Genomic DNA, 17,500 nt, shown 5'->3' on the forward strand with positions numbered 1-17,500 from the left:
GAGAGCTTTGCCTCCTCCGGTCGAAGGGTTAGCGGGGACGAGCTGGGGGACGAGCTGGGGGACCTGCTGCAGTCCGGCCAAGGACGCCGGCAGCGACGAGGAGGACGGGGCGGCGTGGGCCTGGCTCTGGATGACGCTCACGCCGTTCTGGTCAGATGTGGTGTGTTTCGGCTGCGACGGCCGGCTCATTTGGATGTGCTGCCTGCAGGTGGAGATCTCTGACCAGAGTTTCCTCAGGTGAAGAGATGAGACGGTCTTCTAGAGAGACGGGGCCTGAAGGACGAGACGCAGACGTTAAAACCTCACGTTAAAGTCTACAACATGCTCACTGGCTGACTCCACATCATCATCATCATCATCATCATGACCTGACGGAGGCTCCACCTCAACAGGAACAGGAAGCTCCACCCTGACGTGTGTGATGTTGTCACAGTAAAACTGAGACTAAACAACATTTGAAACCACTAAGACCGTCTCTGACGCCGCTCAGTAAACACTGACACGCCTTTAGCATCAGCTGATACGGATAGCTCTGCTAGCGTTAGCTGATACGGACAGCTCTGCTAGCGTTAACTGATACGGACAGCTCTGCTAGCGTTAACTGATACGGACAGCTCTGCTAGCGTTAGCTGATACTGACTGATACTGACAGCTCTGCTAGCGTTAGCTGATACGGACAGCTCTGCTAGCGTTAGCTGATACTGACTGATACTGACAGCTCTGCTAGCGTTAGCTGATACGGACAGCTCTGCTAGCGTTAGCTGATACTGACAGCTCTGCTAGCATCAGCTGATACGGACAGCTCTGCTAGCGTTAGCTGATACGGACAGCTCTGCTAGCGTTAACTGATACGGACAGCTCTGCTAGCGTTAGCTGATACGGACAGCTCTGCTAGCGTTAACTGATACGGACAGCTCTGCTAGCGTTAGCTGATACTGACAGCTCTGCTAGCGTTAACTGATACGGACAGCTCTGCTAGCGTTAGCTGATACTGACTGATACTGACAGCTCTGCTAGCGTTAGCTGATACGGACAGCTCTGCTAGCGTTAGCTGATACGGACAGCTCTGCTAGCGTTAACTGATACGGACAGCTCTGCTAGCGTTAGCTGATACTGACAGCTCTGCTAGCATCAGCTGATACGGACAGCTCTGCTAGCGTTAGCTGATACGGACAGCTCTGCTAGCGTTAGCTGATACTGACAGCTCTGCTAGCGTTAGCTGATACTGACTGATACTGACAGCTCTGTTAGCGTTAGCTGATACGGACAGCTCTGCTAGCGTTAGCTGATACGGACAGCTCTGCTAGCGTTAGCTGATACTGACAGCTCTGCTAGCGTTAGCTGATACGTTAGCTTCTATCAAACACACTGTGAGTCATTAACACATCTATGCTAACATTTCCTCTGCGCGTGGCTCCTTCTCTGCCTGTCATCCTGAACAGCTGATCACAACCAACACATCAACACCAGGAAGTTGTCATGAATGTATTTTGTTTTGGGATCCTATGTTGGCTAGCCATGCTAATTTATTGAATGTAACTCCCCATAGACGTATGCTAACTGTACTGGCGTGTAGTAGGTTGTCAAACCCACGTCTTCACCATGCTAAGCTAGCTGCTAAGGCTAATGCTAAAACAACAGAAGAAGTTACTGTGTTCATTGAAACGTTATCATAAACATTCTGACCCACAATCAGCTGCTTTAAAATGTCTCTGATCAGCTGATTGATGTAAACATCTGGAGTCAGTGTTGATGATCAATAACATATTTATAACTTCTATTTTACTCTTTACATTAAACAACTTAGTGATTATATATTATATTATATATATAATCTGGAGCTGAAGACACTGAAGACCTCAACCCATCAATCAGACCTTCATCACCAAACATCCCTCTCCCTCCCCCCCCCCCCCCCCCTTGTTCTCTTCCATCCCCTCTCTCCTGTCATCTTCTCCCTCTTCCTCCTCCTCCTCCTCCTCCTCCTCATCTCCCCCCCCCCCCTTGTTCTCTTCCATCCCCTCTCTCCTGTCATCTTCTCCCTCTTCCTCCTCCTCCTCCTCCTCCTCCTCATCTCCCCCCCCCCCCTTGTTCTCTTCCATCCCCTCTCTCCTGTCATCTTCTTCCTCCTCTTCCTCCTCTAACACCTGACTCGTTAATTGGTCAGCTGGTTATTCCGTGGGGCCAATCAGCCGCGTCGCTGTGATTGGTCGGCTGGTTGCTATGCAGCCAGTCAGCTGTGCGCAGTGAAACTCGCTCCGGGTGAAACGAGCGGAGCTGTTGCCTGCTGTTGCATCATCGTCAGCCGCTGTCTTTGTGCCGACAGAGGGGAACTCCGGAGTCATGCGGGGCTCGACACCAGCCTCTGGTTCTGTTCTGCTACCAACAGAACCGACCCACAGCAGAACCCACAGCAGAACCAGCTTAGCCGAACCCGTCCCTCCCGTCCTCTCTGAATTTCAGAGCACTTTGACAACTTTTCGTTGACTCGAAGCGTCTCTCAGATGATTTAAATGTGTTCATCAAACACTAGACTCAGAGTATAAACACAGATATCGGTTTATTCTGGTTTAAACTCGACCCAGTTCCGCCTCACAGCTCGTTCTGAGCCCGATGAGCCGGGCTCTCAGCCAGCTAGCCTGTTAGCTCATGGTGCTAACTAGCCCTAAGCTCACCGCTAGCTCTGTCTCTTTCGGAGCTGCTGAGAGTTAAAAGCAGAGTTTACCTTCACGGGGCGGTGGTGGGCTCAACCATCCGTCAAAGTCACAAAAGTTAACGTAGAAAGTTGGAGTTTAATTCCGTCGCCGTGAGCTCGGAGTGTTTTTGTTTGGAACATGGACAGCAGCCGATTGCGAAATATCTTTTACCATGTACGGCAATGTCCCGGATCAGCCAATCACCGGCGAGTGGGCGGCAGCGTAGGGGGCTTTCGGCCAATCACAGATAAGTGTGTGGCAGAGTGATGCAATGCTCTCTGTGATTGACAGTTGCTTCGACCAATAGAAGGCGGTGATTTCCTGTCGTTTTGTTTATGTAATGTGAAGCGAGTTCAACGTGTATGACTTCATCTGCTGTTCAGCTCCGTCACTGTGACCAGGTCAGATTAATAGTCCGATTATTAGTCAGATTATTAGTCAGATTAATAGTCAGATTAATAACCAGATTAATAGTCAGATTAATAGTCAGATTAATAACCAGATTAATAGTCAGATTAATAGTCAGATTAATAACCAGATTAATAGTCAGATTAATAACCAGATTAATAGTCAGATTAATAATCTGACTAATAATCAGATTAATAACCATATTAATAACCAGATTAATAATTATGTGGTTATTAATCTGGTTATTAACAATTGTATTATTAATAATCAGATTAATAATCAGATTAATAACCAGATTAATAATCAGATTAATAATAACCTAAGGAAACCCTGAAATACTCAGGGAGTCTCTGAACGTTTACAGGGAGTCAGCGGCTATAGAGGCTGATACAGAGACAGGAGACACCTGTCCTCACAGAGACACCTGTCCTCACAGAGACAGGAGACACCTGTCCTCCTCAGTCAGTCACCTCCTCCTCAGTCACCTCCTCAGTCAGTCACCTCCTCCTCAGTGAGTCTCCTCCTCAGTCAGTCACCTCCTCCTCAGTCACCTCCTCCTCAGTCAGTCACCTCCTCAGTCAGTCACCTCCTCCTCAGTCAGTCATCTCCTCCTCAGTCAGTCACCTCCTCCTCAGTCACCTCCTCAGTCAGTCACCTCCTCCGCAGTCACCTCCTCAGTCAGTCACCTCCTCCTCAGTCAGTCATCTCTTCCTCAGTCAGTCTCCTCCTCAGTCACCTCCTCAGTCAGTCACCACCTCCTCAGTCACCTCCTCCTCAGTCTCCTCCTCAGTCAGTCACCACCTCCTCAGTCACCTCCTCCTCAGTCAGTCACCTCCTCCTCAGTCACCTCCTCCTCAGTCAGTCACCTCCTCCTCAGTCAGTCATCTCCTCCTCAGTCAGTCACCTCCTCAGTCACCTCTTCAGTCAGTCACCTCCTCAGTCAGTCATCTCCTCCTCAGTCAGTCTCCTCCTCAGTCACCTCCTCAGTCAGTCACCACCTCCTCAGTCACCTCCTCCTCAGTCACCTCCTCAGTCACCTCCTCCTCAGTCAGTCTCCTCCTCAGTCACCTCCTCAGTCAGTCACCTCCTCCTCAGTCACCTCCTCAGTCAGTCACCTCCTCAGTCACCTCCTCAGTCACCTCCTCAGTCAGTCACCTCCTCCTCAGTCACCTCCTCAGTCAGTCACCTCCTCCTCAGTCACCTCCTCAGTCAGTCTCCTCCTCATTCACCTCCTCAGTCACCTCCTCAGTCAGTCACCTCCTCCTCAGTCAGTCACCTCCTCAGTCACCTCCTCAGTCACCTCCTCAGTGGTTTATCCTCCGCAGTCACCTCCTCAGTCACCTCCTCAGTGGTTTATCCTCCTCAGTCACCTCCTCAGTCAGTCACCTCCTCAGTGGTTTATCCTCCTCAGTCACCTCCTCAGTCAGTCACCTCCTCCTCAGTCACCTTCTCAGTCACCTCCTCCTCAGTCACCTCCTCAGTCAGTCACCTCCTCAGTCACCTCCTCCTCAGTCAGTCTCCTCAGTCACCTCCTCCTCAGTCACCTCCTCAGTCAGTCACCTCCTCAGTCACCTCCTCCTCAGTCAGTCAGTCTCCTCCTCAGTCAGTCACCTCCTCAGTCACCTCCTCCTCAGTCAGTCTCCTCCTCAGTCACCTCCTCAGTCACCTCCTCCTCAGTCAGTCTCCTCCTCAGTCAGTCTCCTCCTCAGTCACCTCCTCCTCAGTCAGTCACCTCCTCAGTCACCTCCTCCTCAGTCACCTCCTCAGTCAGTCACCTCCTCAGTCAGTCAGTCACCTCCTCCTCAGTCACCTCCTCAGTCAGTCACCTCCTCAGTCAGTCAGTCACCTCCTCCTCAGTCACCTCCTCAGTCAGTCACCTCCTCCTCCTCAGTCACCTCCTCCTCAGTCAGTCACCTCCTCCTCAGTCACCTCCTCAGTCAGTCTCCTCCTCAGTCAGTCACCACCTCCTCAGTCAGTCACCTCCTCCTCAGTCACCTCCTCCTCAGTCACCTCCTCCTCAGTCAGTCACCTCCTCAGTCAGTCACCTCCTCCTCCTCAGTCACCTCCTCCTCAGTCACCTCCTCAGTCAGTCACCTCCTCCTCAGTCACCTCCTCAGTCAGTCACCTCCTCCTCAGTCAGTCACCTCCTCAGTCACCTCCTCAGTCACCTCCTCAGTCAGTCACCTCCTCCTCCTCAGTCACCTCCTCCTCCTCAGTCACCTCCTCCTCAGTCACCTCCTCAGTCAGTCACCTCCTCCTCAGTCACCTCCTCAGTCAGTCACCTCCTCCTCAGTCAGTCTCCTCCTCAGTCAGTCACCTCCTCCTCAGTCACCTCCTCAGTCAGTCACCTCCTCCTCAGTCAGTCTCCTCCTCAGTCAGTCACCTCCTCCTCAGTCACCTCCTCAGTCAGTCACCTCCTCCTCAGTCAGTCTCCTCCTCAGTCAGTCACCTCCTCCTCAGTCACCTCCTCCTCAGTCAGTCACCTCCTCAGTCAGTCACCTCCTCCTCAGTCAGTCATCTCCTCCTCAGTCAGTCACCTCCTCCTCAGTCACCTCCTCAGTCAGTCACCTCCTCCGCAGTCACCTCCTCAGTCAGTCACCTCCTCCTCAGTCAGTCATCTCTTCCTCAGTCAGTCTCCTCCTCAGTCACCTCCTCAGTCAGTCACCACCTCCTCAGTCACCTCCTCCTCAGTCTCCTCCTCAGTCAGTCACCACCTCCTCAGTCACCTCCTCCTCAGTCAGTCACCTCCTCCTCAGTCACCTCCTCCTCAGTCAGTCACCTCCTCCTCAGTCAGTCATCTCCTCCTCAGTCAGTCACCTCCTCAGTCACCTCTTCAGTCAGTCACCTCCTCAGTCAGTCATCTCCTCCTCAGTCAGTCTCCTCCTCAGTCACCTCCTCAGTCAGTCACCACCTCCTCAGTCACCTCCTCCTCAGTCACCTCCTCAGTCACCTCCTCCTCAGTCAGTCTCCTCCTCAGTCACCTCCTCAGTCAGTCACCTCCTCCTCAGTCACCTCCTCAGTCAGTCACCTCCTCAGTCACCTCCTCAGTCAGTCACCTCCTCCTCAGTCACCTCCTCAGTCAGTCACCTCCTCCTCAGTCACCTCCTCAGTCAGTCTCCTCCTCATTCACCTCCTCAGTCACCTCCTCAGTCAGTCACCTCCTCCTCAGTCAGTCACCTCCTCAGTCACCTCCTCAGTCACCTCCTCAGTGGTTTATCCTCCGCAGTCACCTCCTCAGTCACCTCCTCAGTGGTTTATCCTCCTCAGTCACCTCCTCAGTCAGTCACCTCCTCAGTGGTTTATCCTCCTCAGTCACCTCCTCAGTCAGTCACCTCCTCCTCAGTCACCTTCTCAGTCACCTCCTCCTCAGTCACCTCCTCAGTCAGTCACCTCCTCAGTCACCTCCTCCTCAGTCAGTCTCCTCAGTCACCTCCTCCTCAGTCACCTCCTCAGTCAGTCACCTCCTCAGTCACCTCCTCCTCAGTCAGTCAGTCTCCTCCTCAGTCAGTCACCTCCTCAGTCACCTCCTCCTCAGTCAGTCTCCTCCTCAGTCACCTCCTCAGTCACCTCCTCCTCAGTCAGTCTCCTCCTCAGTCAGTCTCCTCCTCAGTCACCTCCTCCTCAGTCAGTCACCTCCTCAGTCACCTCCTCCTCAGTCACCTCCTCAGTCAGTCACCTCCTCAGTCAGTCAGTCACCTCCTCCTCAGTCACCTCCTCAGTCAGTCACCTCCTCAGTCAGTCAGTCACCTCCTCCTCAGTCACCTCCTCAGTCAGTCACCTCCTCCTCCTCAGTCACCTCCTCCTCAGTCAGTCACCTCCTCCTCAGTCACCTCCTCAGTCAGTCTCCTCCTCAGTCAGTCACCACCTCCTCAGTCAGTCACCTCCTCCTCAGTCAGTCACCTCCTCCTCAGTCACCTCCTCCTCAGTCACCTCCTCCTCAGTCAGTCACCTCCTCAGTCAGTCACCTCCTCCTCCTCAGTCACCTCCTCCTCCTCAGTCACCTCCTCCTCAGTCACCTCCTCAGTCAGTCACCTCCTCCTCAGTCACCTCCTCAGTCAGTCACCTCCTCCTCAGTCAGTCACCTCCTCAGTCACCTCCTCAGTCACCTCCTCCTCCTCAGTTCAGTTAAAGCCTGTAATAAAAGCAGCCAGTAAATAAACAAGCAGCTAATAATGACTTCCAGCTGCAGCGTGTGTCTGGTTTACCGCCGACAGAGGGCGCTGCAGGCCGCCTCTCACTCACCTGTCCTCCCCCAGGTCCTCCCCCAGGTCCTCCCCCAGGTCCTCCCCCAGCTCTAAAACCAACGAACCGCGGACTGAGTCATATTTACAGCAGTTAGAATTCAGTCAAATGACATTAAATCACATTTAAATGAATCTTCTTCCTGTTGGGATCAATGCAGTGAATGAATAGAGACTGTAGCAGCACGTTCAGAGGTCCATAGGAGAATCAGCAGCTTTAAGAACAAACTGAATCAGTCTCTGTTCTGCAGGATTAGTAACACATGAGACCAGACTGCACTCATGTCGAATTAACTGCAAATAAAAGGCGAATATTTATATATTTATATATTTATATATTTATATATTTATATTCAGTTTAATTTGCACAACAGAATTATTTAGTTTCCATTTGTCCGTTTAAAGACATTCTGGAGCTTAGTTTGGTGCAGTGACAGTTCCTCAGCTTCACTCGTGATAAATGATTTCTAGACGGAGTTTATCTCCAAAACGTTTCTGTGCAGAGATAGTTAAACAGTGTGTGTGTGTGTGTGTGTGTGTGTGTGTGTGTGTGCGTGTGTGTGTTCCCGCCCACTCCCTCCTCTCCTCCTATATAACAGCACTTTGACAGCTCGGAGGTCACTGAGCAGGAGGAACCAGGAGGAACCAGGGGGAACCAGGAGGAACCAGGAGGAACCAGCCCAGCAGCCTGAGCTCTGCAGCCGCTTCTCTCCGCCGCTCAGCGCATGTCTGCAGCCGTCTGAGCTCGCTCTCACCTGAGGACCCGACTCTGCGCAAACTGGATTCCCGGAGCTCCTCGCCATGTCTGCCCGGGTTTAGATTCTCCATGGAGCTGTCTAACTTGTACGAGGTCGCGCCCCGGCCCCTGATGAGCAGCCTGAACCACGGCCAGCAGCAGCAGCCCTCCTCCGGCTACAGAGACCCGGCTGACCTCGGCGGAGAGATCGGAGACAGCGAGACCTCCATCGACCTGAGCGCCTACATCGACCCGTCGGCTTTTAACGACGACTTCCTGGCCGACCTGTTCCACCACAGCTCCCGGCAGGACAAGCTCAAGATGATGAACGGGGAGTACGAGTCGGTTCCGTGCGGCCCCGGGCCCCAGCAGCTCTACATGTCCAACTACATGGAGTCCAAACTGGAGCCGCTCTACGAGCACAACCCGCCGCGCATCCGACCGGTGGCCATCAAGCAGGAGCCCCGGGACGAGGAGGACCTGAGCGCGGGCATGCCCCCCACCTACCACCACCCGCACCCGCATTCCCAGCAGTACTCCCAGCATTCCCAGCATTCCCAGCAGCAGCAGCAGCAGCAGCAGCAGCAGATGCCGCACCTCCAGTACCAGATTGCGCACTGCGCGCAGACCACCATGCACCTCCAGCCGGGACACCCGACCCCTCCGCCGACTCCGGTGCCCAGCCCGCACCAGCACCACCACCAACACCCGCACCAGCACCCGCAGCAGGGCGGCCTGAAGCTGCTGGAGCAGCAGCGGGGCGGAGGAGGAGGGAAATCCAAGAAGCACGTCGACAAGAGCAGCCCGGAGTACCGGCTGAGACGCGAGCGCAACAATGTGGCCGTGCGCAAGAGCAGGGACAAGGCCAAGATGCGCAACATGGAGACGCAGCAGAAGGTGGTGGAGCTGACCACCGACAACGAGAGGCTGCGGAGGAGGGTGGAGCACCTGACCCGAGAGCTGGACACGTTACGGGGCATCTTCAGACAGCTGCCGGACGGATCGTTCAAACCCATGGGCAGCTGAGAGACTACTGATCCGGACCGGACCGGACCGGACCGGGACCGGGACATGGACATGCTGGATTTATTCACCGGACTGAGGCAGCTGAGCGGGTCACTGCAAAAACACCTGGCTTCAAACTCTCACTCTCTAAAAACTTCTTTCAAACTTTGACCAAAGTGCAGAAAACTTTTTATTTGTTAGAAAATAAACTTGAAGCCACTTTGGGTTTTTATTGTTTCAGGACTTTTCTGCTGAACTGAAGAACCAGGTACTGGTTGATGACTGGAAGCAGGTGAATTCATCTCTGACTGAACCTCCAGGACTCAGTGACTCAGTAGTTTTCATGTGTTCATGTGCCTTTTTACACTTTGTGCAAAAGCCGATAAGCTCGTTCCCCTGCAGATCTCTCACAGAGACTGGTCGTCTTGGTGCCTTATTCTGGAACAGACTGAGTGTCCCAGCACTCAGCTCACATCAGTGCAGCTAAGGAAGGCACGGCGGCGAGGATCAGCCTGCTGTGCTCCTGTTTCCTTCATTCTTTTTGTTGTGTTTTTTTGTACAAGTTACGCCTCCTGATGAACTCGTTCTGTGAGATGTGTAAACTGCTTCCACGCTGAACTGTTTCCTGCAGACGTGATGGTACTGCATGTGTTTGTCCTGTGAGCAGCTCTGTAGAAACTCACCTCCATCCCCGACAGAAAAAACAAAACAAAACAACATTTAACATTTAATTAGTTGATGCAGTCGGCTGGAAACCGCGTGTCTCCACTTGTTTTAAATCATAAATTAAAAGTAGAAAAGCTTCTGGTGGAGACACCGGCTGACTTCATGCCAAAGTAAAACCCAAAGTAAAGACTCAGAGGCTGGAGTTGAACCTGTGGAACCTGCTGCAGAGAGCTCGGCTCCGTCTGCAGCGCCGCGTCTCTGCAGCAGCTCTTTATGCACTATTAGTAGAACACATGATGGGTACTGATCAGAATAAAAAGATAAATGTGAACAGGGTTCCTATGCAACGTGTCTCTTCCTCTTCGCCGCTCACAGTGCCTTCTGATCCTCTGAGATGACCTCTGACCTCCGGCTGATGGCTTGAGACACATTTTAGAGACGTGAGTCAGCGAGGAAGGAGGAAGCACTTTGTTGTTGTTGTTTTTTACCAGCTGATATTAAACCATGTGTGATTGAAACGTACGTCTCAACTGTAAAATACACGTATATATAAATATATATGAATAAATATATATGATACCAAAAATCTGAAGTAGTATAATAAAAAGAACTCTTTTATCCAACTCTGCTGCTTTCTGGATTCATTGCACCTCCCTGCGCTCCAGGTCTGCTCCAGCCCAGAGGGGGCGCTATCACAGAAAATAAAACATGTCCCTCAAAACAGAAAAGACACGATGAGCTGACGAGAGACGATTCAGCTGAAGACGGTTCTAGTTTGTCCTCACGTGTGAAGCCGCGGTTTATTAAAAACGATCTGGTCACTGCAGAGACAGACCAGACTCTCGTTAACGTCAGGACCACGACCCCCTAGAGACCAGACCCCGTAGAGACCAGACCCCGTAGAGACAAGACCCCGTAGAGACCAGACCCTATGGAGACCAGACCCCGTAGAGACCATAGAGACCAGACCCCGTAGAGACCAGACCCTGTAGAGACCAGATCCCATAGAGACCAGACCCCATGGAGACCATGTTCATCTACTTCTAATGACTCTGGTCTAATGACCCTGGTCTAATGACCCTGGTCTAATGACCCTCTTTGTTATCACCTTTAATTCCCAATAATCCATCAATAATAATCAGTTCATCAAGGTCTGAACAGCTGACTCACCAAAATATCTGATCTGAAAAAAATGAAAAGAGAATGTGAAGTCAAAGAGGAAGAGAACATCACTGATCATCTGATTAGGACAAAAACACACGAGGACGATGATGGAAGGAAACAAGAACAGAAACGTGTCCAGGAGAATAAATGATTAAATAATATTAAAGCCGTTAATCTGTAGATTAACTGAGTATGACGTCAGATTATTGGCTCTGACCTGAATCATGTGACCGGATGTTTCTGTATCTGCTGGAGTTCATTCTGTGTTTATTTGTGTGGACTGGATCTACCGAGCTAACGCTAACGATGCTAATAACACAGTGATGCATTAACCCTGTCTTTACACTCAGAGTCATGCAGCTACAGAGAACATGTGATTAGAGTCTAAGCCCCGCCTCCAGCTCCAAATATGGTAATGAACACACCTTGAACTGCATCCACCTGCAGACATCATTACAGGACTAATTAATGAACTGATCAGTCGACCAGACGAGGTTTATTTATCGTCACGGTAACGTGGTGAAGCTGCAGGAGGTCAGACCAACTTCTCCCTCAACTACAAACTTTATCTGGAGTCTCTCTGTTGGGAACTGATTCTGCTCCAGCAAAGATCTGCTGGACCAATCAGATCATGTGGGCGGGGCTTAATGTGATTGACAGAAGAGTAGCGGTAGTCATAGACGTCATCTGTGATTGGATGGAGGACTACCCAGGTAATGAGATTAAATCCAGACGGAGCTGCTCTGGTTCTGGTTCACAGAGACTGGTTTGGTGCTGGAGGGTCCTGATGAACCTGATTATTTAAAACCAGGGAACCCGGCTCAGTGTTGATTAACCTGAACGAGCAGCTTTAAACGCTGCACATACCTGATGAAAGCTGGGAACTAAAGCGGCTCCATTATGCACTTAGGAGTGTTTCAGCTGCTGCTAACGCTGAACAAGTAAACACAATGAATGAGAGTTGATCCCTGAAACCAGTTTTATTAGAACCAGGTGGAACGGACTCGGCAGCTTGTTTCTGCTCAGCTGGGAACTGGAAAAACAAAAAAACAACCTGAGGAGAAGAAAATGAGAGAAGCCAGCAGGAAAAGGACCAGGTCGATAGAAACATGGAGCTGGCAGAGAGTCTGATGACTTCCACATGTTCCCGACAGCGCCGCTGACTGACTGAAATACGACTGATTCAACATGAAACATGTGAACGCATCATCACAACCTGCAGGAATGTTGACAGGGTGGATCCCTGCTGCAGAGGGAGGGGGACGTGTCCTGAACAAGGTCAAACTGAGACCAGTGTTAGCCTAGCTTAGCACAGAAAACACAAAAGCTAATGGACAAGTCAACATCTAGAAGCTGAAGCTAAGCTAACTCCAGACATACATTTCTCTCTACATGCTACAAAAGAAAATGATTTGAGGACGTCCTCTGGGACAAACACCGGAGGGACCTGGAGGACTGACCCCTCATGGGCCAAGAGGAAGGAGTTGAAATAATCCACCCACCAACTGACTGAAAGATACTTATGTTAGCTAACAAACTCTGTTTCCAGGATCCAGGAGTCATGACATAGGAGCTAACGCTAAGCTACAAGTGCTAAAGATAAAATGAGAATCTGTAAATAGACAGACGTGTCCTTTGTTAGCGTCGACATCACGCTGCTAAAGCTAAAGCTAAAGCTAATCATCTAGTATTTCTCTGTGTTCTTCAGATTATTTCTGACCAATCAACTCGCTGTGAGCTCTATTCTCTGACGTAGAAGCATAAACCTTCTTGACAAACCTCCTTACTTCCTGTTTCTTCTTCTATTATTCTAATTGTGGCAGTCAGAGTGCTGTTTGAGCTGGACGTCTTCATCAGCGTCAGCGATCGTCCTTCTTTCTGGAGGCGTCTCCTTGAAGACACACCGGCCTTTTATTAGCCGCTTGGCCGAGGCCGAGGATCTGTCTCTGCTGCTGGCTGCAGACTCTTCCTGTGGATGGAAGACATTAGCGTGTTAGCGGCTGGAACTCGTCCTCCGCTTTCTTTCCCTCTTTTCTGTTTTATTTCCATTTTATTATGTCCAACCCTGCGCTGGCTGCATCTCCGTGTCCTCGCTGGCCTGACTTCAGCGTTAATAATCCTCTCACACGGTCCAGCGAGTGATTCTCATCTCAGATTTACTGCTGACAAATCTCTGTCGTTCCTGCGTTCAGGACGGAGGGAGCTGGCTACGGGACGCTACGCAGAGAAGCAGCCAGGTCTTTAGTCTGAAGAGAAACCCCAAATAAATCCACTTTTATGTATTTAGGTTTCATGTCATGCTTTTCTTTTTACTGTCAGTGCAGGAGACGGATGGACTCGTAGCTCAGAGGGAGAAGCATCCTTCACCAACGACTTCAATAAAGATAATAACCTGAAAGTAGTGCATTAACTAAGAAGTGATGGTGAATGGACTCCAGGATCATGGGTCGGTGTAAAGGTCCAGGTTTAGTTTGAGCTTATTTTCAGACTGTTTGTCGTCTCATTGACTCGTTGTGTGGAGAGTGTGTCTATCTAGCTGCTCTGTTTGGCCTCAGTCAAACATTAACCGCCTCTTTTCATCGAGTCCTGAGTCGACCGAGCAGCTCTTCGGTCCGACAGTTTGTCCTCTGAGCCTCAGAACGGACCAGTGATCTAACAGATATGTCCCAGTGTCTTCTGTCCTCGTCCTCTCTGGTCTGACTTCAGTCGTCTGTTCCAGAGATTCTTCATGTTGGTCAGCTCACCAACAGCTAACACCACAGTGAATTATTTAGAGGAGTGTGAACTCTAGTAACCCTGAACGTCCTCCTTCTTCTGGTCTGGAGCTGTTCTCACGGTCAGCTGATTCTGGATGAACTCAACATTTTATTAGTGCAGAATAAAAAAGATTCTTTCATTCAGATGAAATGAAAAACAAAACAGAAGATCCAATAAAACCAAAGGTGAAACAACTGGACGTGTCTCTGAGTCGTCCTCGTTTCAGTTTTGACCTGGATGACTGAGAACTAGAGGTTCAAATCTGATCTTGAGTTGAAAAGATCCAACATCGATTCATAAAATCCTCTGATTCATCTTTTAAATCCGTCTCCTTCGTCCTCTGGTGATAAATCTCAGATCAGATCAGGACAGAAGCTCCAGCTCTGAGAGCAGAACGAAGAGACATGAACGATGAGAAGATGGAGGAGACACCACAGACCTCCGGAACCAACGAGGACGTTAGATTGAAGATAATTTGTAAATGAACTGATATTGACTCAAATCAGGAAATCATCAGTGACAGATGGATGTTGTTCAGAATTATTTTCTGTCTTTTCAACAAACTGTGATTTCATCCTACAGCTGCTTCCTGGTGACTCTTCATTGGTCAGAGTTAGTTCAGGAGATGATTCGTGTGTTGGAGGCGGTTTACGATCCAGAGGCTGACGTGTTTCTGGGCCTCGGTTCAGACTCGGAGTCAGATTTGTCCAGCGTGTCCATGGCCATGCCTTCCTCTCCGCCTTGACAGCCTAATTACAGACGCCTTTGATTCCGTTGTTAGAAATTAAACGTTGTTGGACTCGCACACAGAGCAAAGCATTGTGGGTAAACAGGAAGCTTCTGTCTATGTGTGGTTCATTCTCTGACTCATGGCAGAGTCTGGATCCACCAGAGCATCAGTTCTTTGACAAACAGGTGGCGAGACCTGGTGAGGACCAGGTCAGCTCCAGCTAGCTATGAGTCCAAGTCAACACCAACAAGTTCTTATCAAGTCCCAAGTTACCACCAATAATTCCCAAGGAAGGTTCAGACCAGCAGGTCTTTATCTAGTCCCAGTCAACACAAAGGAGTCCTACAAGTCCTAACTCTAGTCACAAGACAAGACTCTGAGTCAATGTCACCAAGTTCTAATCATCTAATCACTAAAACAGGAGCTCCGCCCACAGATCACATGTCACACTTCCTGTTTCTACACCCGCTGTGAACATCTGACCTGAACAGATCAGGGGGTTCTCGTCTGGTCTTGTTCACCTCGTCTGTCTCAGTCCAGGTTCAGTCCAAAGACCTGGACGTGTTCTGGCCCCGCCCCTTTCATCATCAGGAGGTAACCTGTATGGACTCGGCACAGCCAGGTATCCCAGAATGCATTTCAGTCACAGAGGGACCGTCCTCCAGAGTCTGGACTTCAGAGTCCAACTTGTGAACTTTGTTCTTGAAGCGATGATGATAAAGTCTGAGCTGCTGTGACCTGTCGTATAAAACATGAAGGTGTACGTATCACAGGACAGGAGAGGATGTAGGTGTTCTCACCTGGAGAGAAACACCTGGGGATCGTGTCGTCCAGTTAGCTTTAGCCGTTAGCATTAACATGTTATCTGTTGCCAAAGTTCTGAGTAAAGTTTCTTCATAAAGTCCAGTGACTGTGACGGTGTTAGGTGTTGAATGCATGTCTCATTAATAAAGATTCAAATAAAAACGTGATTCCACCTCAGATATCTGAGAACCAACAAACATTTCTGATGCTAACTGCTGTTTTCCTTCACGTTCCTGGGCTCCTCCAGGCCTCAGACTAAATAAACAGCCTAGAGTTGCTGTGCTCACAACGTGTTTGGAGGTTTTCCAGAACAAACTGAGAGCTGAACGGGTGAATAGATGTTTAGTATTTGAGTGCAGCTCCAGCTCCGACCTGAATCTGATAACTGCTGCAGCGACTGTTCCTGTACACTCGTACTGGGCGTTAATAATTCACAGCGTTGTGACCAGCGCCTGGCTCTCGCTCGGCTCCACGGCTCATTTGTGCTCCTGCGAGGCCTCTGGCTGGAGGCCGGGAGGGAAATCACCCCCAGTCCTCCAGCGAAGAACAGAGAGTGTGGGAAGAACAGCCGGAGCCGCCGATCCACCAGAGACCGAGTTCACTGATACCATCGCAGCGTTACCCTGAACGCCTCGCGATACCTTCAGGGTCCTGCTCCAGGCTCTGCCAGGTTTCCACTCCCCTTCAACGCTCCTCTGCCATTACAGAGGTTTCTGCTTCACTCTGAGAGACGCAGGAACTGGAACCTACCAGGAACCAGGAAGTCCAGGAGAGACTCGTCCCTGATTGGGTCCACCAAGTCAACACAAACAAGTCTTTATTCACAAGTCAAGACTCAAGTCATGAGCAACGAGTCCTGACTGAGATCAACGGTTAGAACGCCTCAGTCAGCTGACAGAGCCGTGAAGGAGTGATGATGATGATGATGATGATGATGATGATGATGATGATGATGATGATTTGTTAAACTGATTTCCAAGAAGTGACCCGTCTGCGTCTTCAGGATGTGGCGTTCAGGTGTCATGGGACATTTAATATAAAGACATAAAGAAAAGCAGCTTAGGAGAATTAGCGACTGCTGCAGGTCAAGCTCCGCCCCCTCACCTGGCGGCGCCTCTCCTCCTCACCAGCGTCTCTGCTGCTGAACAGAAAGTTAAATGACCCAGCAGCTTTTCTCTGATCAAATGAGGAAGCTGACTGTAACTCAGGCCAGCGTCTTCGAGGCATCCCAGCATGCAGCGGGGCTGACAGGTCACTGCGGTAGATCCGTCATGAGTAAGCAGTTTGTTTGCAAAACCAAACTCTGAGTTCCCATGAAGAGGGGGAGGAGGAGGGAGGGAGGAGGAGGGAGGGAGAGAACAAGCTTGTCTTTGGTCTGTGGTCTGAGGGACGTTAGCTTCTGTTTGTCCTCAGAGTCCACGGACGGTTCACATGTCTCCGATCTAACAGTGAAGAATGAGACCCAGCTGATTCAGAGCCACACTTCCTGTTTCTTTAGTTGGAAAAACAAAACAACAAACAAACGGTTACTGTAGAAACAGGAAGTTCCTGTGACGTCCCGTCGTCTCTCCAACCAATCACAGCTCAAGACAGTGAAATTAAAACGAGAGTCTGAGCTGTTCGTCTTTTAGTTCATTCAGTTTTTATTCATTTGGCACCAAATTATTTCACAACTCACCATGAGAGAGGTGCATGATGGGAAGTCCACCACGCTCGTCACTGATTGGTTGATAAGGAAACTGGTTTACAGCACAAACGAGTCCTAATCTAGTCTAATCGAGACGGATTAGGACTCAGACTCGTTGGGTGTGACTTGGACAAGGTGAGGTCCACCAGGTCCTAATGGAGTCCCTGTTCCAATGAACCAGGTCCATGTCCTGACCAGCACGGCAGAGTTAAACCAACTAGTCGTGACCAAGATGTCCAAGTCAACACAAACCAGGTCCTAATCGAGTCCCAGGTCCTGTCCAAGTCACGTCTTCGTCACTTTGTGCTGCTCATGAATTTATTTCATGAGCAGCATTGATGTCCGACCGGCTGCAGTCTGTCCCAGAGGACACTCCCTGGGAGACGTCGTCACACATCGACCAGGACGGACCAATCAGAGAGCTGCATGTCCGGCTGATGACTTCCTGCTTGTAAACCGTCGGTCTGACCTGAACCAGAACTGAACTGGGTTCATCTCGTCTTCAGTCTGGATCAGATGAGACAGAGACACTGTCCACATGCAGAGACGTCCTCTTCATTCCTGGATATTCACAGGACAAGTCCCTGAAACCTGAACCACCAGACT

The 17,500-nt window shown here is 50.3% G+C and overlaps 2 protein-coding genes across 2 annotated transcripts in view; one reads left to right on the top strand and one right to left on the bottom strand.

The window, feature by feature from the left end:
• The window catches only part of cebpg (CCAAT enhancer binding protein gamma), a 4,699-nt gene extending 1,837 nt beyond the window's left edge, over positions 1 to 2,862 (bottom strand). The window contains exons 1-2 of the mRNA XM_084575001.1: positions 2,726 to 2,862; positions 1 to 273 (exon numbers count right to left, since the gene is read on the bottom strand). The exon at positions 1 to 273 is cut by the window's left edge and continues 1,837 nt beyond it. Of these exons, the coding sequence (XP_084431127.1) occupies positions 1 to 189 (189 nt within the window). The 5' untranslated portion in view covers positions 190 to 273; positions 2,726 to 2,862. The remainder of the gene's footprint in view (positions 274 to 2,725) is intronic.
• Positions 2,863 to 7,716: 4,854 nt separating this feature from the next.
• On the top strand, positions 7,717 to 10,387 carry cebpa (CCAAT enhancer binding protein alpha). Its single transcript, XM_084540743.1, has one exon. The coding sequence runs from the start codon at positions 8,172 to 8,174 to the stop codon at positions 9,105 to 9,107; it is 936 nt and encodes a 311-aa protein (XP_084396869.1). The 5' UTR covers positions 7,717 to 8,171; the 3' UTR covers positions 9,108 to 10,387.
• Positions 10,388 to 17,500: the final 7,113 nt, after the last annotated feature.

Source organism: Chelon labrosus, assembly GCF_963514085.1.
Source record: "Chelon labrosus genome assembly, chromosome: 3".
In the NCBI taxonomy this organism is placed as follows: domain Eukaryota; kingdom Metazoa; phylum Chordata; class Actinopteri; order Mugiliformes; family Mugilidae; genus Chelon; species Chelon labrosus.

Excerpts from the sequence above, each read along its gene's own strand:
- cebpa (XM_084540743.1), top strand. The coding sequence starts at position 8,172 with ATGGAGCTGTCTAACTTGTACGAGGTCGCGCCCCGGCCCCTGATGAGC.